General features: G+C 45.1%; 1 protein-coding gene across 6 annotated transcripts in view; it reads right to left on the reverse strand.

Moving 5' to 3' along the window:
- The window catches only part of LOC121273352 (bromodomain adjacent to zinc finger domain protein 2B-like), a 161,329-nt gene that overhangs the window by 8,152 nt on the left and 129,301 nt on the right, over positions 1-23,876 (reverse strand). For all 6 annotated transcript variants that reach the window (XM_041180528.1, XM_041180523.1, XM_041180527.1 and 3 more), the window contains 11 exons: positions 23,759-23,833; positions 22,377-22,569; positions 19,977-20,039; positions 18,474-18,618; positions 17,138-17,772; positions 12,512-12,728; positions 5,303-5,458; positions 4,382-4,539; positions 2,461-2,750; positions 1,930-2,065; positions 818-964 (listed from right to left, as the gene is read on the reverse strand). In XM_041180528.1, the coding sequence (XP_041036462.1) occupies positions 818-964; positions 1,930-2,065; positions 2,461-2,750; positions 4,382-4,539; positions 5,303-5,458; positions 12,512-12,728; positions 17,138-17,772; positions 18,474-18,618; positions 19,977-20,039; positions 22,377-22,569; positions 23,759-23,833 (2,215 nt within the window). The remainder of the gene's footprint in view (positions 1-817; positions 965-1,929; positions 2,066-2,460; positions 2,751-4,381; positions 4,540-5,302; positions 5,459-12,511; positions 12,729-17,137; positions 17,773-18,473; positions 18,619-19,976; positions 20,040-22,376; positions 22,570-23,758; positions 23,834-23,876) is intronic.

The following is a 23,876-nucleotide window of genomic DNA, read 5'->3' on the forward strand; positions in this document are numbered from 1 at the left end:
TGGAACAGGGGAGGCTGAGAGGAGATTTGAATGAGGTGTACAAGGTTGTGAGGGGCTTGGACAGAGTGGATGGGAAGACCTATTTCTCTGAGCTAAGAGGTCAGTGACTAGGTGGCATAGATTTAAAGTGATTGGTAGAAGGATTATTTTTGAAAATTCATTCATTGGGTGTGGGCGTCACTGGCTAGACCAGTATTTACTGAGAGGTGGTGGTGAACTGCCTTCTCGAACCACTGCAGTCCATGTAATGTAGGTACACGCACAGTGCTGTTAGGGAGGGAGTTCCAGGATTTTGACCCAACGATAGTGAAGGAACGGCGATATATTTCCAAGTCAAGATGGTGAGTGACTCGGAGGAGAACTTCCAGGTGGTGGTGTTCCCATGTGTCTGCTGCCCTTGTCCTTCTACATGGTCGTGATTAGAGGGAAGATGAGGAAAAACATTTTCACCCAGAGGGCTGTGGAGGTCTGGAACTCACTGCCTGAAAGGGTAGGACAGGCAGAAACCCTCATCTCATTTAAAAGATGCCTGAAGTCCCGTAACCTCCAGTGCTATGGACCAAGTGCTAGAAAATGGGATTAGGCTGGATGGCTCATTTTTCAGCCAGTGCAGACATGATGGGCAGACTGGCCTCCTTCTGTGCTGTAAATTTTTCTACATTTAAAAAAAAATTCTAAATATCTGATAAAGAAGAATGTGTAAGGATGTGAGGGGAGGTCAGGGGAGTGTCGGTACTGAAGGAATTTACTAAAAGACAGTGTCTGACCCTGAGAACCGATTCAGAATCTCAATCCCGTCAAACTGTAAGCTCCTTACCGCGGCAGTGCAGATAGGACAGAACCAGTCTCCCTCTGGGATTTCAACAATCTTGGGCTTGAGGCAGTAGGTGTGGCATCCTTGATCACAGTTGTCACACAGCAGCAAAAACTCATCTTTGTCCCCTTTTCGACAGATCTGACATGACTGCAAAATAAAGTCAGGAAAGAACAGTGACTGAGTTTCTCTGCTTAAATCCAGTTGTGAATGCAGCCTCAACATGAGGTATTAGTGTTGGACAGAAGCAGGATCAGGTGCAGTTTTAATGCCCCTGCCCCCCACCTCCCCCAATCAGAACCAGCACTCGATACCAAAGTCACATACAATAATGGTTCAGTGAAGGTGTGCCTGTAGAACAGTACTCCAGCCTTTAGCAGAAGAGGCAACAGTAAACCCTGACTAAACGTATCCGTTTCTCAACTGGCAACACAATGTAAGAATCCATTTCCTGGGAGTTCCAGGATTTTGACCCAACGATAGTGAAGGAACGGCGATATATTTCCAAGTCAAGATGGTGAGTGACTCGGAGGAGAACTTCCAGGTGGTGGTGTTCCCATGTGTCTGCTGCCCTTGTCCTTCTACATGGTCGTGATTAGAGGGAAGATGAGGAAAAACATTTTCACCCAGAGGGCTGTGGAGGTCTGGAACTCACTGCCTGGATTGTTAGGTGACCACTCAGATTCACAACAGCAGTGAACATATGGAGAACATGGACTCACTGCCTAAAGACAGTGATGGGACCCCGGACAGCCACAAATACCCAGTGTGCGAGTCATCTATCAGCCATGGCCGAAGGGGTGCTGTTTGGAGTTGTGCCCCTGAAGGGGGTGTGGGGGGAGGGATAGCAGGAAAAGACCATGTGATTTGTTGTTGGCAGAGGCCTGGAAACAGGTTGCCAGCCCATATGAACAAAAGATGCAAGTTAGAGAGACAGAGCTGGAGAATGGCTAGATGGGTAAGTATATGCTGCTAGTGGACAACAGAGTAAATGGATAGAGACAGACATGCAAGTGACAAAGAGTTAGAGACAGATGGCAAGACAGATGCAATAGAAAGTCATTAGATTGATATCATAAGCTGCAATTACTACAAGACTGAAGCGTCACACTTACCACTTTCATGATAGATTTCTCCCAGGCAATGGCCCTCTCAAGTTGTTGAATGCACATGAATACCTGAGCAGCGTTTGTACATTTCAGTAAAGTTTCGCGCCACACACTCAGTCCAGGAGAGATGTGACCTTCATTACTGTGTGAAAGTCACAAAGAAAAACACTCAGGACAGTGTTCACTGAAGGCTGCCCACAATGCTGCCATTGCCACAGAACAAATCCAAAGATCCACAGGTGACAGAGATTGATGATCTCCCCTCCAAGGACATTATTATACAACCTCCACACCTCTCCAATAATAACACAAGACAGAAGACAAGCTCTGAACCTTCTCTGAGAAGTAAAGGAAAATCCAGGCCAGAAATTCAGCAAATTTTTTGAACTATCCAAACAACCTGAGAGACTTGTTATCTTACATTTAAGAGATGAGAAACTGCCAGCCAGTGTGCCATACACACTGGCAACATGTACTCAGGAAATTTAGGCTGGAATGTAACTACATATTGTGACGAATATTGATAATGTAAATTACCTGTGCTGTTTAGCATCATTAACGCCCTCCGCAGGAGCAGCACTCACTGTCCCTGCATTCTCCAATTTCCCTGAGACTGGGATGCACAGTGGTTCTTTCAGATATCGTCGCTCTACATTTAACTCTAATGTTGCCAAGCGTGTCACAGCCAAATCCAGGGGGTTGTTATTCCGCCGCATTAACTCCATCTCCTCCTCATCTTTCACTTTCCCATCGCCTGAGATGAGCCACTGCTGATCAAAATACACCAGGTCGTCTCGAGTGGAGTCAGTGTCTGGACTGGTCCAGCCCTGTGCAAATAAAAGGCATTGCTCACTGCTCATGTAGAAATGCAAGGGAGGTCAGTGAATGTGTTATGGGGAGAGTGCAATCTGATAACATTGCGTCCTGCAAGAACAAAGCTTGAAATATTCACAGTACCTGATCCATGGCATCATATTCCAGTTATATATGCATTACAATCAGTGCTTGGGGAACTGATGGTGCAAACCTCTGTCCTATTAGTCCTTTAATGTGAAAGAGCATTGCTCTCCTTGGGCCTCATAATAGATGCCTCCATATTTTTTCTACACACTCCATTTCACCATATCAAAGGAGTGATGGACTCTCAAGAGTCCTGCAATCATCAGCATTGCCTACTCATACTAATTCTTTCTCAGGGTCTCTAAACTGTGGAACACTTCACCTCTCTCAGTCTTCCCTACAATCACAAGCTCTTAAAATTCACACTGGTGTCCTTACTTACCTTATCTTCTGTTTCATCAATAGGACACTGCAAGCCTTGACTCTTCAACTATGATATCAAGACTTGACTTTTCAACCATGACAGCAAGGGCCTTGTCCTTTCAGCAGGATTTATCAGTAACAGATTATTGTTCGGCTGTTGAAGCTGGTTGCTTCGGCTGTTGAAGCTGGTTGCTTCGCCTTTACTGTGCACAACCTCCTGGTAGAGAGTGGTTGAACTCAAACTTCCTGCAGCTTAGCACTGTCAAGATTGAAGCCATCTTGTTCAGGCTCCACCAGAAACTCTGCACCTTAGCCCCTGATTCCATTTCCTTTCCTGGATTCTCACTCAAGCTCAATCTAACAGTGCACAATCTGGGTGTCCTGTTTCACCATGAGCTGAGCCATATCCTGTCCAATATCAATATTGTCTGCCTCTTAGACAACGGCCACCTTTTTCCCATCTCACTGTCACTAAAACCATCATTCATGCCATTATGACCATCACACTCAACAGCCCTTGCCCTCTGTCCTCCCACCTACTCTATTCAACTCATGCAGAACACCACCAACCCCAATCTATCCTGCACCATTCATCTATCATGCTGACCACTGCTCACCTTCATTTCTCAGTATGTTGACTTCAAACCTGTAAGCCTTGTCTACAATTCTTTCACAACCTCACATCACCCCACCTTCTGCAACCTCTTCCAGTTCTACCTCCCTGCTTACGCCCTCTCTATGTAATCCTCCCTCCCCTCCATCAGGGTAGATCCTTCAGCCATCTTATCCCTGCCCTCTGGAGCTCATTCCCCCCCAACCGCCAAACCCATCCACATTGGTACACCTCTAGCTCGCCTTCAAAATGCTTTTTAAAATCTTCCCATGACAGTGCTGTTGGCCATCTCCCTCACTGCCCTCTTACTGCTGCTGGGGTCTGACTCTAAAGGATTGTTAAAAGATGCAAATTAACTGCGAGTTGTTGCATGGGGAACATGTAACTTCAAAACTGGAAAAGGGAATTCAGAATTACATACGCTTTAAATATCGCTCTGTCCTCGTATGGCAGAAAGTCTTTAATTTCATACACTGAAGGACATGGTAGGTCAGTTTCAGACAGTGTGTGTGATTATTCAGTTTGCTCAGGGGCACAGTATATTCACTCACTGATGCCCAGTGCCTGTCAGCACTTTCTCACCTTCACTTGCAGACTTGCAGATATCACTCTCTGCTCCAGTGCCTCAAGATAGCGCAGGGCTGCGAGGTCAACTGGAAATGCCCACTTCTCTGGCTTCCACTTCTCCACCATTTCCTTGGTAACAGACTGCTCCTTGTCATTATTGCGAAAGATAGAATCTGAGAAAGGAGAGAAAATCAGGGACATAAATATGAAGTTAAACAGATCTCGAATGGGGCTGCTATTGGACTCAACACCCGTGTGTTAGTAAGGAGGGAGAATCAGTTCAGCGTCTAGTTTCCAATTGTGATTCAGTAATCCCTCCGCAGTCAAATAGGCTGCCTACATTCATTGTCCAGGTTTGCATTTGAACAATACCAACTAGGTGAGACAATTGGCAGCTAGGGAACTGTAGCCTGTAATAGCCAGCACCTTTGTGGCTGGGGTGACAATCAAAAGGGCTGCTTTGTCCTGGATGTTGTCGAGCTTCTTGAGTGTTGTTAGAACCGCACTCATCCAGGCAAGTGGAGAGTATTCCATTACACTCCTGACTTGTGCCTTGTAGATGGTGGACAGGTTTTGGGGAGTCAGGAGGTGAGTTACTCACCACAGAATTCCCAGCCTCTGACCTGCTCTTGTAGCCACAGTATTTATATGGCTGGTCCAGTTCAGTTTCTGGTCAATGGCAACCCCCAGGATGTTGATAGTGGGGAATTCAGCGATGGTAATGCCATTGATGGTTAGATTCTCTCTTGTTGGAGATGGTCATTACCTGACATTTGTGTTGCACAAATATTGATACATCAGCTTACCAAGTACAAAAATGTAAAACTTGCCCTCAACAAAATGGCACCCACTATCATCACGGCACACCTCTCTGTTTTACACGAATACCAAACACAACAGGACCTTGACAATCCTACTGAGCAGTTAAAACCCCACCTGTTTTCTCTCTCATACAAGCTTGACTGACATAGTCCATGTGTTTGAGGAGTTGTTTGTGTAAGGCCTTTTCCCGTACCCCCCGCGGATGAAGTGCTTTGAGCAGACAATTTAGCTGCTCCAGGTTGTCAATGTGCCACCAGTCTTTCTGCATCTCTACAAAAGAAAAAAAACACATAATTAGTGAATGACTGGAGCTGCAGATCTGAGCTCCTCTAATGGTGGGAACAGCATTGAAATGGTGCTCTTTAATCTTAATGCATCCATGTACTGTTTAAACTAAATTAATACTACTGTATTGCTAGCTTTCCAAATTTAATGTATGTGAAGTTAAACCGTCTTCAGTCCAGCTTTCTGTAACATCCAACATGGCTAACAGGCTCCAATCCATCTATGTGATGTCTTTAGAAAATGGTGTAAAGTGTGAACTTATGCTGAGTAAAAAAGAAATTGCATTTCTGTGAGGCCTTTCACAACCCCTCAGGATGTTCCAAAACACTTTACAGCCAATAAAATACTTTTTACAGTGACTGTTATGTAGTAAATGTGGCAGCCAATTTGTGCACAGCAAGCTCCCGCAAATGTGAGAATGACCAGATAATCTGTTCTTGAGATGTTGACTGAGGGATAAATATTGGCCAGGACCCTGGGGATGACTCCCCTGAAAAAATGCCATAGGATCTTTTAGGTTCACCTGAGAGAATAGACGGGGGCCTCAGTTTAACACCACAAACAAAAAACAGCACCTCGACAGTGCAGCGTTCCCTCGGTACTGCACTGGAGTGTCAGCCTGAAGTTTTGTGTTCATGTTCTGGGGTGCTACCCACTAAGCCACGGCTGAGATTTTAAAGGAGGAGGAGTTGATGAATAGTTTGATTGGTGGCTTTCACAACTAAACAAACATGTGAAGGCCCCTACTAAAATCCCATATTAGCATTCTATAGAATATTTTTGTAATAGTGTATTTTGTTACATATAAAAATTGTATTGCTGCCTGGCTATGCAATTCTGGCATCAAAAACAATTTGAGCTTTAAGGATAACCCTTTGGTTGCAGAAGAGATTAACCTGCAGTCATACTATCACAGAATGATGCAGCAGAGAAAGAAGTCATTCGACCCATTGTGCCTGTGCTGGTTCTTTGAAAGAGCTATCCAATTAGTCCCACTCCCCCCGTTCTTTCCCCTGCAAATTTTTCCCCTTTTAAGTATTTATCCAATTCACTTTCTCAGTGTAGATGGAGTTTTGGAGAGACTTTTAAAAACAAAAGGCTATTTTTGCTGGAGAAAAGTGATCATAACTTTAATGGACTTTTGATGTTATACATAAAGGAAAGTATTTTGCCTAGTTTTAGTCCTGAAACTGATGCTTCTGTGTGTTATTAAAATTAGAAATAAAAACCATATTAAGTTTAGCTTGTAATTAATTACATTGCTCAGTATGGTGCCAATTTAGTTACTGAAGACTTATTGCTGTAGACAATTACTGCATTTGGGTTCACTGTTCATTGCATAGCCTTTGCAAGGGAATTATTGTATGACAGTCGAAAGAGAAAATTATGCTCTAAAAAGCCAAAGGTATAACAAATAGCTTAGTTTTACAGCACCAGCAGATCTGGTGCCATAAAAGAGCTGCAATACCACTGCTGTCCATTAGAGAGAGCTCTAACAACAGGTATTGAGAGTGACTACAGAGTTGGGCTTGGCACGAACTATTAAGTTTGTCTATTTCTGAGAATGAAGTAAAAGCATTTCAAGAAAGCAGGCTAAAGAAATGATTCCATATCATTAATTTCTTGTACAAAATTCTGTTCTACCATCTGCAAATTTACAGGGACACTGAAAAGTGAAAACATATTTTTCAGATATATATTTATGTAATGTATACTGACTGAACACATGGAAATGCTTGCAGTGAGTCAAAGGCTATGCTGTTACATAACAGAGGTGTTAGCCACAAAGTGTGGAGGAAAATGTGACACAATCCATATGCGTTAGTTGTGGCTCAGTGGGTAGCACTCTAACCTCTGAGTCAATAGGCTGTGGATTCAAGGCCCACTCTGGAGCACAAAATCCAGTGCAGGGCCAAGGGAGTGCTGCATTGTCAAGGGTGCTGTTTTTCAGGTGAGATGCTAAACTCCTACCTGACCTTTCAGGTGGATGTAAACGATCCTGTGCCTTGAAGAAGAATAAGGGAGTTTTCCGTAGTGTCTTGGGACAATATTTATCCCTCAAAAATCACTAAAATGGGTTGGTCTTTATCACATTGCTTATTGTGGGACCTTGCTGTGTGTAAATTGGCTGCCATGTTTCCTGCATTACAAAAAGCACTTCATTGGTTATAAAGTGCACTGGGATATCTTGAGATCATGAAAGAGCAAAAGAAATAGGAGCAAGAGTATTCAAAACAATCATGGCTGATCTACCTCAACTTCACCTTCCCACACTATTCCCCTATTCTTTCATTTCCTTTGCATCCAAAAATCTATCAATCTGCGTCTTGCAAATAATTAATGACTCAGTATCTATAGCCTTCTGGAGTAGAGGATTCCAAAGATTCACAGCCCTTTGTCTGAAGAAATTTCTCTTCATCTCAGTCCTAAATTGCCAACCCCTTATTCTAAAACTGTGACCTTTAGTTCTAGACCAGGCTTGTCCAGCCATTGTGACCCGCGAAGTCCCTTTATGTGGCCCCAGGAGCCAACGTACAAAATGTCGGTAAGACAGGTAATGAACGTTCAAGATGTTGAAGCTCGACACCATCCAGGACAAAGCTGCCCCGCCTGATTGGTACCCCATCCACAAACATTCACTCCCTCCATCAGCGACGCACAATAGCAGCAGTGTGTGTACCATCTACAAGATGCACTGCAGGAATTCACCAAGTCTCCTTCGACAGCACCTTCCAAACCCATGACCACTACCATCTAGAAAGACAAGGGCAGCAGATACATGGGAACACCATCACCTGCAAGTTCCCCTCCCAGCCACTCACCATCCTGGCTTGGGAAAATATCGGCCGTTCCTTCACTGTCGCTGGGTCAAAATCCTGGAACTCCCTTCCTAACAGTACTGTGGGTGTACCTACACCACATGGACTGCAGCGGTTCAAGAAGGCAGCTCACCACCACCTTCTCAAGGGGCAATTGGGGATGAGCAATAAATGCTGGCCCAGCCAGCGAAGCTCACATCCCAAGAATGAATAAAAAAATGATTTTGCAAGAGGCTGCTCCTCCAATCACAGGCCGTTCCTTTCCTGCGTTTGCTGCTGATAGACTCACTAATCAGCAGCAAAGAAGGAGCAAAACATTCTCTGATTGGAGGAGTAACGAAGACCGGCGGCATTGAATGTACTGAAGGATTCCAGGGCCTGGGGAGTGAATGTGGTACGGTGCCAGAGCCCGGGGAGTGTGAGTGCGTGAGAGGGGGGGGAGAGTATGCGTGAGAGTAGGAGAGAGTGTGAGTGTGTGCATGAGAGAGGAGGAGAGTGTGCGTGGGAGAGGGGGAGAGTGTGCGTGGGAGAGGGGGAAAGTGTGCGTGAGAGAGGGGGAGAGTGTGAGTGTGTGAGAGAGAAGGAGAGAGAGTGTGTGAGAGAGGGAATGTGTGAGAGAGGGAGAAAGTGTGCGTGAGTGCCGGAGAGAGGGAAAGAGTGTGCGTGAGTGCAGGAGAGAGTGTGTGTGAGAGAGGGAGGGAATCTGCGTGGGTGCATGACAGAGGGAGAGAGTGTGAGTGAGGGCATAAGAGAGGGAGACAGCGTGTGTGAGAGAGGGAGAGAGTGCGCGTGAGAGAGTGCGCGTGAGAGAGTGCACGTGAGAGAGGGAGAGAGTGTGCGTGAGAGTGTGTGCGCGTAAGAGGGTCAGTGTGTGAGTGTGTGCGCATGTGAGAGAGAGTGTGAGTATGCATGAGAGACGGAGAGTGTGTGTCAGGGAGAGAGTCCGTGAGAAAGGGAGAGTGTGAGTGTGTGTGTTTGAGAGGGAGAGAGTGTGAGTGTGTGTGAGAGAGGAGAGAGAATGTGTGTGAGAGAGGGAGAGAGTGTGTGTGAGTGCGGGAGGGAGTGTGCGTGAGAGAGGGAGAGTGTGAGTGTGTGAGAGAGGGAGAGTGTGAGTGTGTGAGAGAGGGTGAGAGAGGGAGAGAGTGTGAGTGTGAGAGAGGGAGAGAGTGTGCAAGAGCGGAAGACAGTGTGTGCGAGAGAGGGAGAGAGTGTGAGTGTGTGAGAGAGGGAGAGAGTATGTGTGTGTGCGAGATAGGGAGAGAGTGTGAGTGTGTGAGAGAGGGAGAGAGTGTGAGTGTGTGAGAGAGGGAGAGAGTGTGAGTGTGTGAGAGAGGGAGAGAGTATGTGTGTGTGTGAGAGAGGGAGAGAGTGTGAGTGTATGAGAGAGGGAGAGAGTGTGAGTGTGAGAGAGGGAGAGAGTGTGCAAGAGAGGAAGATAGTGTGTGCGAGAGAGGGAGAGAGTGTGAGTGTGTGAGGGAGGGAGAGAGTATGTGTGTGTGCGAGATAGAGAGAGAGTGTGTGTGTGAGAGAGAGGGAGAGAGTGTGAGTGTGAGAGAGGGAGAGAGTGTGTGTGTGTGCGAGATAGGGAGAGAGTGTGAGTGTGTGAGAGAGAGGGAGAGAGTGTGAGTGTGAGAGAGGGAGAGAGTATGTGTGTGTGCGAGATAGAGGGAGAGAGTATGTGTGTGTGCGAGATAGAGGGAGAGAGTATGTGTGTGTGCGAGATAGAGAGAGAGTGTGAGTGTGTGAGAGAGGGAGAGAGTGTGAGTGTGTGAGAGAGGGAGAGAGTGTGAGTGTGTGCAAGATAGGGAGAGTAGGTGAGTGTGTGAGAGAGGGAGAGAGTATGTGTGTGTGCGAGATAGAGGGAGAGAGTATGTGTGTGTGCGAGATAGAGACAGAGTGTGAGTGTGTGAGAGAGGGAGAGTGTGAGTGTGTGAGAGAGGGAGAGAGTGTGAGTGTGTGAGAGAGGGAGAGAGTATGTGTGTGTGCAAGATAGGGAGAGTAGGTGAGTGTGTGAGAGAGGGAGAGAGTGTGAGTGTGAGAGAGGGAGAGAGTATGTGTTTGTGCGAGATAGGGAGAGAGTGTGAGTGTGTGAGAGGGAGAGAGTGAGTGAGTGCAAGAGAGGGAAAGAGTGTGAGTGTTTGTGTGAGAGAGGGAGAGAGTGTGTGTGTGCGTGAGAGGGAGAGAGTGTGTGTATGAGATAGAGGAGAGTAGGAGAGGGTGTGTGTATTGTGGGGAGAGGGCATATGTGTTGCGGGGAGATGTGTGTGTAGAGGGGAGAGGGTGTCTGTGTGTGTCTGTGTCTATGTGAGTGTGTATGTGTGGGGGGCTTGGGATTCTCAGTCACCCTCATCCCACACACTGGGCAGAATTTTTTGTCCTGTGGGTGGGCTTGCGCCCAACCCAATTGGGAGTAAAATAGTGCGCAAAGTTGTCGGATGAATGTCCCGACGTCATCGCGCACTCTCGCGACCTTTCAGTCGGCGGGCACACACGAGAGGTGGCAGTGTGCCCGCCGACAATTAAGAGGCCTATTGAGGCCCTTAAACAAGTAATTAATTTGTACTTTTCACTGCCCCGTCAATCGTTCGGTTGGCAGGCGGGTGAATTGGCCAGGCAGACTATGCATTTTTAACGAAACCTCATCCACAGGTGAGATGAGGTTTCCAACGGTTAATAAAAAAAAGAAAAATTCTTTAACATAATTTTTAACATATCACTCTTCATGTGATTGAATCACATGTGGGGACATGTTTATATCATTTGTAATATGTTTATTTTTCATTTTAAAATTCTTCAGCTCCCTGGGGCAGCTCTGTGCCTTCAAGGAGCTTTCAGTGAGCGCTCCCCTTGCACACGTGCTGACTTCAGTGCTCGCGCTCCTCCCGCCCCCACCCCAGCAGCGCTGATGCTGTTATCGTGTGTTTCACGCTGGCTGGCCGTTAATTGGCCAGTCCATGGGCCCACCTGCCCGACGAGGGGAAAATCCTGCCCACTAACACATACTGTCACCAACTATCACAGCGGGTGAGGATAAGTGAGTAAACACCCTGAGACTAGGAGTGAGCCAGACACACACACACTCACCCTCTTACAGTCTAATGGTAGTTTTTAATAATTGCTCATTTTTTAAAAATATAACTTTATTGCTTTGATGTTGCTTTATTTTTTGCTCAGCAGGTTGTTTATTTTCTTCATACTTAACTTTTTTTGAAATTAATGTATCTTTCTGAAATCTACTTATTGGCCCCTTGAGTGAGAAAAAAATGGAAGTAGACTCTCCAGCCCATTCTACTCAGTCTCTCATAGGACAGTCCTCTCATCCCAGGAATCCATCAAGTGAAACTTCATTGCATTCCCTCCAAAGCAAATATATCCTTCCTTTGGTAGAGACCAAAATTGTACACAGTACTCCAATTGTGCTCTCACCAAACAGTGGTGCAAAGTTAACCACTATTATACTGTATAGACTCATTAAGCCCTAGGATGTAGCTTAATAGCAGCATAATTCCCTTATTAATTCTCTGGTTAATAATTGTTTTATTCTATAGCCTCTTAGCTCTTTGTGTGATTTCCTAACTGTCATGGTAAGTGAAACCACAATATATTTTAATCAAATATAATGATTGATTGGAAATGAGTAAAAGGCTGTAATTTAATGTCACAGGTTTTCTATAAAGCAATCGACAGCTGTTCTCACTATTTTCGTTACCATTTAAACACCTCTAGTTCTAGACTATATGTTAATTTAAAGCATAACTACTCTTCATTCACAAATAGAACGACAGAGTGGGTTGAGTTGAAGAATAAGGATATTGTAGGATGTTGATGGTATGTGGAGCAAGTGGGTAATATTGAGGTTTTCAAGAGGTGAATAGATTTAAACAAAGATTAAATTTATGGCTAATAGAGATATTTGTAAATTGTGGAAATCTGTAGCTTATATAAACCCCTGGAGTCACCTGTGAGAGACACATTTTCTCACAAAATGGCCATGCAGTTTTTTTCAAGGTGGCTGGAGTGCTCCTTATGGTTTTTTTTTATCTTAGTTTTTTTGGTAGCCGGTTTCAAAGGAGGGCGTTAGAACAAGGCCTACAGGCCCAATGCTCTACACAAGCACCACTCCTTACTGGGAGCACTCGATCTGCGAATTAGCCCGAGCAATGCAAACCCCCAACCCTAATATAACAAAATAACATTCAATTTAGTGTGAGCATCTTACCTGCTGGAATAGGTTTCAGTTGCCGCTGATTAATCTCTTTCTGCAATTTTGATGGTCGCCCACGGCGCCTAGGTATTCGTGGCAACGGGCATTCATTCTGAGGAACACCGTCACAATGATGAGACTTGACCTTTGCTTTGGTCGCAGTGGAGCCGGCTTCAACAGATGCTGTAATTGGGGTCTTGTAAGGAGTAGTGGCATCCAGTGAGTCTGTGGACTGCTCATCAAACGGAATGTCCATACATGGCAAAACAGAAAGCAGAGGAGAATGAGGAGAATGGTGAGCAGAGCTTGCATGTACTTGACTGTAAAACTAGTCTGGACTAACGCACAGGCCCCAAGAGGCGAAGCCACCAGAATACTTTGAATTTCATTTTAGAAACATCTATTAAGAAAGAGTAAAAGGCTTCCCTATGTGGTAGTATTGAGTGAAGGCACCAAGCAGTGTAGCACCAAGTTACACAAACCAGAAGGGCTCCAGGTTCAGTTTCTGTTCTAGATTGAATTTCAGCCAACCAGCAGTTGAGGCCTCAGTGCTCTGGGCTGGGGAAATGAGAGACCACAGAAAGATGCAGTGAACCCTGTTGGAAACACTTGCCATGGATTGGGAAGGTGGCATTTACTGGGCAACTAGGCATGGCTAGTAAATGGGATCTTGCCAGCATGGCTCATAGCTTTTGTAAAAAGTGAACATGGGTGTGAGTGGCTTTGGGCGGGGTGAGGGGGGTGGTGGGGAAGGACAGGATCAACTGCATCTGTGATTCTGGCTATGGTGTAGCTGTTTGCTGACACACATTGGCCGCACTGACACCTCAGGAATGGGCAATTGGGTGAAGTCTGCATCTAGGAACCCTAGCAAAACTGGAGTCAATGGGAATCAGGGGGAAAACTCTCCACTGGTTGGAGTCATACCTAGCACAAAGGAAGATGATTGTGGTTGTTGGAGGTCAATTGCCTCAGTCCCAGGACATCACTGCAGGAGTTCCTCAGGGTCATGTCCTAGGCCTGACCATCTTCAGCTGTTTCATCAATGACCTTCCTTCCATCATAAGGTCAGAAGTGGGGACGTTCGCTGATGATTGCACAGTGTTCAGCACCAATTGCAACTCCTCAGAAACTGAAGCAGTCCATGTCCAAATGCAGCAAGACCTGGACAATATCCAGGCTTGGGCTGACAAGTAGCAAGTAACCTTTGCACCACACAACTGCTGGGCAATGACCATCTCCAACAAGAGAGAATCCAGTCATCACCCCTTGACATTCAATGACATTACCACGCTGAATCCCCCACTATCAGCATCCTGTTGGTTACCATTTACTAGAATCTGAACTGGACTAGCCATATAAATGCTGTGGCTAGAAGAGCAGGTCAGAGGCTAGGAATCATGCGACGAGTAACTCACCTCCTGACTCCGCAAAGCCTGTCCATCACCTACATGGCACAAGTCAGGAGTGTGAGGGAATATTCTCCACTTGCCTGGATGAGTGTAGATCCAACAACACTCAAGAAGCTTGACACCATCCAGGAAAAAACAGCCCACTTGATAGGCACCCATTCCACAAACATTCACTCCCTCCATCACTGACACAGTGGCAGCAGTGTGTGTACCATCTACAAGATGCACTGCAGGAACTCACCAAAGCTCCTTAGACAATACCTTCCAAACTCATTCTACCATCTAGAAGGACAAGGGCAGCAGATAAATGGGAACACCACCACCTGGAAGGTCCCCTCCAAGCCATACACCATCCTGACTTGGAAATCTATCGGCCGTTCCTTCACTGTTGCTGGGTCAAAATCCTGGAACTCCATCTCTAACAGCGCTGTGGGTGTACCTACACCACACGGACTACAGCAGTTCAAGAAGGCAGCTCACCACCACCTTCTCAGATGGCAATTAGGAATGGGCAATAAATGCTGGCCTAGCCAGTGATACCCACATCCTGCGAAAGAATAAATTTTTAAAAAGTATTGGAGGACAGCCTTTGGGACAACTTTCCAGTCAGGAGTCAGCTTTCAGGAGACCAGGATGAAATACTGTCAGACGGAAAAAGCAAAGCAACAATAGGGGAATGGAATACTTTCTGAATCTTTTGTATCAGTGTTAGTACAAAGCACACTCAGGTCAGGTGTACCAGGCTTTGGCATAGAGGTTAGCTCCCTCTATGGGGCACCAACAATGTGCCAATCCTATTTTCACAAGAGCACACCCTGCTTCTGATGTGTACTGACCATTTACTATACCTTTCAAAACATTGTCTTTTACTTCTCCCACCACCTTTTCCTGTTAACTTTCTTCCCTTACTCTCCTGGAGGCATTAGCTCTTTGTTGCATTCCTGCTCCCCAGTTCCCTCCTGGTGGCAGTTCAGGTTGCAGTGCTTCATTTGGGCTTTGCCAGTGAGGTGTCAACAGGGTTGATAGCCTCATAGTTACTAAATCCACTTATCACCTAAAGAGTCAGCACAGGCACGACGGTCAAATAGCTGTATCAATCTAGGATTTTATAATCACCCAACATCACTCAATCTTTCCAGAAGGGGTTGCTAGATAGCAGCCAGAAGCAGGTTTCCCATTCTCCCCTTCTCCACTGCCTGGCTGAAATCAGTTAATTCAGTTCTGGACTTATTTGGGCTGTATTTGCTCTGTATTCACTCCTTTAACCAGATGGATCACTAGGAAAGGCACCACCCAGTCTCAACTTACGTAGCAAAATTCCACAAGGCAGCAGATGTTACCCATACTCCTCAGAGCATGTGCAACTGCCCTATAATCATGCTTAAACTTCAACACTGCTCTTAACATCTCCACATAAAATTGCAGACTTGACAGCCTTGAAAAGGTGTACTGTGTACAGTATCTGATCATCTCTATTGTGTAACTACTCGGCTTTTTTGTTCTAAATCAAGTAAAAGGGGCCAGTACTGGGTTATGTAACATCTCCCACTTTTTGATCCCAATGTCAGTCACGTGTCCAGGTCAGGTTTGTGCATTAGTTATGTAAGAACATAAGATATAGGAGCAGGAGTAGACCATTTGGCCCCTCAAGCCTGTTCTGCTATTCAATACGATCATGGCTGATCTTGGGCTTCAGCTCCAATTTCCTGCCTGCTCCCTGTATCCCTTGGTACCCTGAGAGACCAAAAATCTGTCTATCCCAGCCTTAAATGTTTCAGCGATAGAACATCCACAACCCAAATTCCAAAGATTCACAACCCTCTAAATGAAGAAATTTCTCATCTCAGTCCTAAATGATTGGCCCCTTATTCTGAGATTGTGACCCTGTGTTTTAGATTTCCCCATCGGGGGAACAATCTCTCAGTGCCCACCCGGTCAAACCCCTTCAGAACCTTGTATTGTTTTAATGAGATCACCTTTCGTTCTTCTAAACTCCAGAGAGCATAGGCCCAATTTACTCAGCCTCTCATCAAAGGACAACCCTCTCATCCCAAGAACCAATCTACTGAACCTTCGTTGTACCACCCCCGTGCAAGTATATCCTTTCTTAAATATAGAGGCCAAAACTGCGCACAGTATTCCAGGTGTGGTCTCACCAAAGCCCTTATTCTTGTACTCCAATCCCCTTGTAATAAAGGCCAACATGCCACTTGCCTTCCTAATTGCTTACTGCACCTGCATGCTTACTTTCTGTTCCTTGTACAAGTACACCCAAGTCCCTAAACATTAACATTTACAAGTTTCACACCTTTTAAAAAATATTTTGCTTTTCCATTCTTCTTACAAAAGTGAATAACCTCACATTTCCCCACATTATACTTCATCTGCCACCTTGTTGCCCACTCACTTAACCTCTCTATATCACTCTTTGTGTCCACCTCACAGCTTACATTCCCATCTAGCTTTGTATCAACAGCAAACTTAGATATATTACTCTCGGTCTCTTTGTCTAATTCATTAATGTAAGTTGTAAATAGCTGAGGCCCCAGCACCCATTCTTGCAGCACTTCACTAGTTACAGCCTGCTAACTTCAAAATGCCCCATTTATCCCTACTCTTTGCTTCCTTTCTGTTGACCAATCCACTATTCATGCTAGTATATTACCCCCAACTCCATGAGCCCTTATCCTGTGTATTAACGTTTGGTGTGGCACCTTATCAAGTGCCTTTTGGAAATCCAATACAGTGGTTCCCCTTTATCCACCCTACTATCCTCAAAAAACTCTAATAAATTTGTCAAACACTATTTCTCTTTTGTAAAACCATGCTCAATTTGTCCAATCATATTATGATTTTCCAAGTGCATTGTTAAGACTTCCTTAATAATAGAGTAAAGCTTCCTGTACTCAGTCCCAACAACATGCCACACTTAAAGAAATACCTGCCACTGAGCCATTGGGCATTTTCCATTTCCTGCACCGGCCATCATTCAGGCTTTTCTGAGTAAGATTGGTCACTATGTGATATTTGGACTGGGTAATTCTGTAAAGCCTACTAGGAACTGGATTGGGACAACCCAAATTCAGTTTATCTAGCACTCTGCCAGCCACCAGGCAATCCAAGGCTCACAGGTCAAAGGTCACCCCTGAATTAGTCAACATTTAAAAATCCCTATTTAGATTCATACCCTTCTTCTTTCCTCCTGCATCCAAAAAAGCAAATAACATACCTGTGACGTTGCAAAAGCAGCAGAGGCAAGTGGCTTTAGTGCACCGTGATTCAGTTGACTTGGATCTGAATCCAGTCTCTGGGATTGATTCAGCAATGCCTGTTGTGAAGAAAATGGCAGGTGGGTAATGGAAGAGGAATCGCAGGGTGTTCTGGGTAGAAGGCTGAACCATTGTCCGTGCTTCTCGGCGCATTCTTTAACCTTTTGCTCTGTGTTTGGGACACTGAGATCAAACAGCTTCCGATTGCTGGCCAGCAGCATCTCTGGGGAGATAACATTCGGACCATCTTTGCTGGTACTGCACTGAGGTGTTGGAAGAGAGAGGTTTGACACCGAGTTCTGTAGGACACTCAGCCAGGCTAAAAAAACACCCGACTGGTCAACGTTATGATGAGTCTGACTGGTAGAATGTGAGTCTTGTACAGTGTCACCGTAATGTTTGGCATTTGCAGCAACTCGCTGCCGCATTGGGTTCTCTGGGTTGACCAGTTCAGTGTCACACTTTCCCTGCCGGTTATCTGCTGGCTGACCCAGAGTGGTTGGTTTCTCATCTGGTACGTTGCTCAGCTCCACTTTAACTGGAGCACTCTCAAAGTGCTTGCATTGGTTCTTTTCTGCTTCCAACTCTTCAGTACCTGGTGGAGAGGGAGGTCAAAGATTGAAGTATGACATTTCCTCATCAAAAATACATTGTACAGATCAGAATGCTGAGAGGTGAATATTCTCAATTGAATATGTCCAATAAGTTTAGAGTTTCAAAAGTCTAAATTTCACCCCCCATCTCTCCTCCCCTCCCAAACCTCCTGTTTCTTTCTGTTCCTCTCAATTGTCTTCCCTCCTCTCCTAAAAGCAGTGATTCATGCCAGGGCATATTTTAATGGGAAGAGTTCTTGAAAAATATGCATGTTTGGAGATTGGTTTAGGTCAGAATCAGGTTCACTCTGATGACTCCCAAAGTTGATATTCTGCCAGCACTCACTGTGCAAAGATCCAGCATGGACTTGATGGGCTGAATGACCTCTTTCTGAACTATGATGATTCTATGATGCTGTGACATATAGTAAATGGAGTAAGGTACTGGAGGCCTGTTGGGACATGTAGAACCACACCTCATCAGAAGTCTGTGCCTTTGGTCAGGGGGTGGGGTGGGGAAGGGAAGAGGAAAGGAGAGAATATTGGGGAGAAAAATAGGACTGATTGGATCATGGATTTTGGTGGAAAACTTTTTTAAAAGAATCCAACAGCATCAAATTCCCTGAAACAGAAACAGTATTGCACTATGGGATTGCACTTACTTGGCTGTTTACCACAGAACAGTTGGCATTCTCAGTCTTACCTAGTGATCCCTCAGAGCCTTCCACAAATACCCCACAGAGGTGAGGAAAAACCCAGTAGCGACGCCTGAAACGATCCTGCCCCAATAACAAGGCACGTAGTGTCTGGGAGACTTGAAGCAGCTTCCGTGCAAAAAAACTTTGTCGCTGTGGAAACAAGCAATTGCGGCATTAGTTACCAAACAACGATGGCGTACATTGCTGTTGTGCTCCTGTGTAAAGGAAACATCTCAGATCACTTTACAGGGAGGAAAACATAGACAACAGGCAAAGGAGGTAAAATTGTGTCTATCTGTGTGTGTGTGTTTGTCTGTGTGTGTGCATGTATGTGTGTCTGTGTGGCATGTGTGTGCACATGCGCTAAGAGGGTTTTTGGAGGCTCTTGATAACGGGACATGGAATTAAGGGGAATGTAGCCACAAGGATAGAGAGATGGCCAGAGGGCCAGAAAGTAAATGGTAGGGATAAAGGGAACTGTCTCAGATGTGATGAGTGGTGTTCTGGTGGGTTGTATGTTGGGCCTGCTCTCATTCACAAATGATCTAGATTGAGAACTAGGAAACAAAGTCAAAATTTGCTAACGATACCAACTTGGGGGATTTGGCAAATTGTGACAATGACCATTAAAGATTGAAGTTTTCGGAGCCCATTTTTATGAAAGATATATAAGCAAAGAAAAAATGCAGTGTAAATTCACTAGGATGTTACAGGGAGGAGCTACCGTTGTGAGGAGAGCTTTGAGAAGGTAAGGATTTTTTTAACTGGATTATTGAGAATTGACAGGTAACCTGATAATAAGAATATGAAAAATAGGAGTGGGAGAAGGCCATTTGGCCCCTCGAGCCTGCTCCACTATTCAAAAAGATCATGGCTGATCCAATTTCCTGCCTGCTGCCCATAACCCTTGACTCCCTTGTAGATCAAAAATCTGTCTAACTCAGCCTTGAATATATTCAATGACCCAGCCTCCACTGCTCTCTGGGGTACAGAATTGCAAAGACTAACCACCCTCTGAAAGAAGAAATTCCTCCTCATCTCCGTTTTAAATGGAAGACACCTTATTTTGAAACTGGGCCCCCTAGTTCTAGGTTCCCCCATGAGGGGGGTGGAAAACATCCTCTCAGCTTCCACCCTGTCAAGCCCCATCTCAGAATCTTTATGTTTCAATAAGATCACCTCTCATTCTTCTAAACTCCAATGGGTACAGGCCCAACCTGATCAACATTTCCTCATAAGACAAACCCCTTAATCCTGGGAATCAACCTACTGAACCTTCTCTGAACTGCTTCCAATGCAAGTATATCCCTCCTTAAGTAAGGAGACCAAAACTGCAAGCAGTACTGTAGGTGATAAATGTCTTCAAGATTATGGAGGATTATAATAAAATAACCACTGATACTTTATTCCACTTGCTGGGTGATTAGAATGTGGAATTTTCTATCACAAACCATTGGTAAAGCAGTCTTTGAATTTCTTCAACATTCTATGATTCTATGATCACTCACCTTACTGAGTTTCTCAATCTGACGATTTAATTCAGCCACACTGGCAGAAGGATGATCATCCATCTAAGAAGAAGTGCAGTTAAGAAATGTACATTAGCAGCACGAACTAACTGACCCACCATCTTATTCATTGTTTTAGAATCGATTATTTTGCTAAAGGTTTTTATTCTTAGTTTTCTTCTCTGTACCAAATAACAACTATAACCAAAAGACAAAGCAGGCAACTAGCACCCCAATCCTCGTCAATGCTGCTTTTGAACTGACCATGAAAAAGTGCTTATAAATCTGGATGAAATTTACAATATCATTCCCACAGGACAGAAGGAGGACTGGTGTGTGCAATGGAAAAATATTGGAAAGGTACATTCGGAGACTTCCTTATGAGTTCTGGCTCTAGGCACATTGTTCGGATACTATAGATGGAGCTTCACAATGTATCTAACCCCGTGCTGTACCTGTCCTGGGAGTGTTTGATGGGGACGGTGTAGAGGGAGCTTTACTCTGTATCTAATCCCGTGCTGTACCTATCCTGGGAGTGTTTGATGGGGACAGTGTAGAGGGAGCATTACTCTGTATCTAACCCCGTGCTGTACCTGTCCTGGGAGTGTTTGATGGGGGCGGTGTAGAGGGAGCTTTACTCTGTATCTAACCCCGTGCTGTACCTGTCCTGGGAGTGTTTGATGGGGACAGTGTAGAGGGAGCTTCACTCTGTATCTAACACCATGCTGTACCTGTCCTGGGAGTGTTTGATGGGGACAGTGTAGAGGGAGCTTTACTCTGTATCTAACCCCGTGCTGTACCTGTCCTGGGAGTGTTTGATGGGGACGGTGTAGAGGGAGCTTTACTCTGTATCTAACCCCGTGCTGTACCTGTCCTGGGAGTGTTTGATGGGGACAGTGTAGAGGGAGATTTACTCTGTATCTAACCCCGTGCTGTACCTGTCCTGGGGGTGTCTGATGGGGACAGTGTAGAGGGAGATTTACTCTGTATCTAACCCCGTGCTGTACCTGTCCTGGGAGTGTTTGATGGGGACAGTGTAGAGGGAGCTTTACTCTGTATCTAACCCCGTGCTGTACCTGTCCTGGGAGTGTTTGATGGGGACGGTGTAGAGGGAGCTTTACTCTGTATCTAACCCCGTGCTGTACCTGTCCTGGGAGTGTTTGATGGGGACAGTGTAGAGGAAGCTTCACTCTGTATCTAACCCTGTGCTATAGCTGTCCTGGGAGTTTTTGATCCTAATCGCTCGACCATTGACAGTCATGCCTTCAGCTGCCAAGGCCCTAAACTCTGGAATTTACTCCCAAAACCGCTCTGCATCTCTACCCTTTCTTCTGCCTTTAAGACACACCTTAAACCTACCGCTTTGACTAAACTTTGGGTCATCTGCTCTAATAGCTCCCTACATGATCCGGTGTTACATTTTATTTGATAACTGCTCCTGTGAAGCCTGTTGGGATGCTTCTACTATGTCAAAAGTACTATAAAATACAAGTTGTCGTTTTTGTTGTTGATGATGAGACTGGGTGCCCACAATGGGAGGCATCAACATTCCATTCCTAGGCCTAACATTCCTTACCCCATTGGACACCAAATGCATATTTGCTTTTATATATTGAAATTTAATTAAAATGAAATTACTTAATCAGATCTGAATGTCAAATGCAGCCCACGTTTCACATCTGGCTGTCAAGATTATCGTCTGATGTTGTATTACAAGGGTTCCGAGGCTTCTAGCCCACATCGCTAACTCTGGTCTGTTGTACATTCTTAATCCATTTGGCGCAAAAATTAACATTAAGAAGACTTTGAATTAACAACATTTGCAAGAGGCTGGGACACCAGTGGACTGTGTCATGGAGGGTCATGGGTCATGCCTGTAACATGTAGAATTGCATAGAATATACAGCACAGGCCATTCAGCCCAACCAGTTTGTGCTGGTGTTTATGCTGCAAGCTTGAGAGGTGCTGCCGAAAAAGCCTTGGCAAGTTGTTGCGGTCGATCTTGTAGACAGCACACACTGCAGCCATGGTGCGCCAGTCCTCCCATCAGGGCAGTATCTGATTTGAAGCATGAGCTAGTTGCTGATTACGTAGCATTTCACCCACGGCTCTGAGGCTTTGAATCAGTTTCCAGGCTGGTTTGAAATCAACTAGAGCAAATGGGGCTGCCCAATGGGAGGCATCAACTATCTCCCAGAGTGCTCTGCAGAGAAGGATGATTTCAAGCGGCTTCAGTTCACTTTTGCATACCTGGTAGCACCAATCACAGAGGGGCACTGGAGGGTGTGCTCCTATTTTTGCTGTTATCAGCAAGGGAATGAATATGACACATGCTGAAAGTTAAACAAAGGGAAAGGATTAATTGGTGGTGAAAGGAAACAGCCTGAAACATCATTTAACCTTATTAGTTCCATCAGTCCTTCTTTCTGCTGATTTCTCTTTTGTTTCCTCCTTTGCACTCTCCTCTTCCCTGTTGCCTGCTGCAGTACTGTTGTGGCCCTCTTCAGAACCGAGGCCTTGTTTCCTTCTCCTGCCATCCACAATGCCATCGGGCTCTCGAATTCCTTTTTTCTTTGCCAGAGCTCTCCTTAACCTACCAGGAGAAATGAACAATAAAAAAAGCCTTTCACCTCAGAGTTTGTGCCCCATTAATGATACACAGGGAATCAGAGCCCACAGTTCAGAGATTCTCCTCAATGCAGCTTGGCAGGAGTGGAGCAAACCTTTGACTTGTCGCAAGACTGAAAAGCAAAGCAACTCACTGCATGCAAATAACTTCAGATAAGTCCCACTTGCTAATTTCTTCATGTTGCAATCTATATTCTTGGGTCAGAGCAAGGAATCCCAGAACAAACTTACATGCAGGCTCAGGTTGGAGGCAACTAGTCCACGTCTGGTGGATGTACAAAGGTTATTAGAACTGAGGTACCACAGTCAACGCCAATCTGTCCTCATCTGCTGTGTATATACACACGCTGAAATAGTGAAAAACCCTGGCTGATTTTTCCACCCTAATCCAGAGGCTGCTGAGGCCAATTGTAAATTGTGACTCGGCTGCCACCCCAGCTGAGATCAGTCAGCTCAGACCTGGGATTGAACCAGGAGCCTTTTGGTGTTTCTGGCTCAACAATGCTCCAGGCAATGTATGACCCCCTTGAGCCAACAGGAGAACTGTGACTGTGATTTGTGACAGCGTGAGGAATGCTGGATTGGAAGGGACACTGAGTTTATGAAAGAGCTGAATTAACAGCTAGTCCTACTGTAACGCTTTGTTAATGAGTGTGTACATACTAAAGTACATATGAGTTCAGATTTGTCACAGAGTGAGGTTTAATAATTCTTGGAAGACAGCAGTTAATGATGATTCACAGTTTGAAAACTAAACAAAAATGAACAATGCCAGGCACCAGAATATGATCCAGGTTCATATGTACAATTCAGCACTCTGTTGCCAATCTTAGTTGTGCCACTGGGGAAAAGGCACTGAGCACCAAAATGTTTCTCATATCAGAGGCTTGGGGGGAGATTAAAAATAAAAATCAGAGGAACAGTTATCATAGCCTTCCTGTCACACATCTCCTGACTAGCTCAGGCACCAGAGTACGTATCACTCATTTACTTGCTGCTAATGCCAGAGTTTCGGTGTTGCCTTGGAGGCGAACTGGAAAAGAGGATGTAGATTAACATATTTAGTTTCGAGGAGGAGTCCCTGAGATCCAGACTTGCTCTTTAAATTAAAGTTTCTCTGGTGCTTCAAACAGACAGGAAGTGGAGTGCCTTACCTCCTCAGTTTTCCATCCACAATCCACTTGTTCTTCCGAATGTTGGCGCGATGGTCTATGTTTTTATCTATTTCCCTGCAGAGTTAAAACAAATCAAGAGCCTTGCTTTAATATCACA

Source organism: Carcharodon carcharias, chromosome X (assembly GCF_017639515.1).
Source record: "Carcharodon carcharias isolate sCarCar2 chromosome X, sCarCar2.pri, whole genome shotgun sequence".
NCBI lineage: Eukaryota > Metazoa > Chordata > Chondrichthyes > Lamniformes > Lamnidae > Carcharodon > Carcharodon carcharias.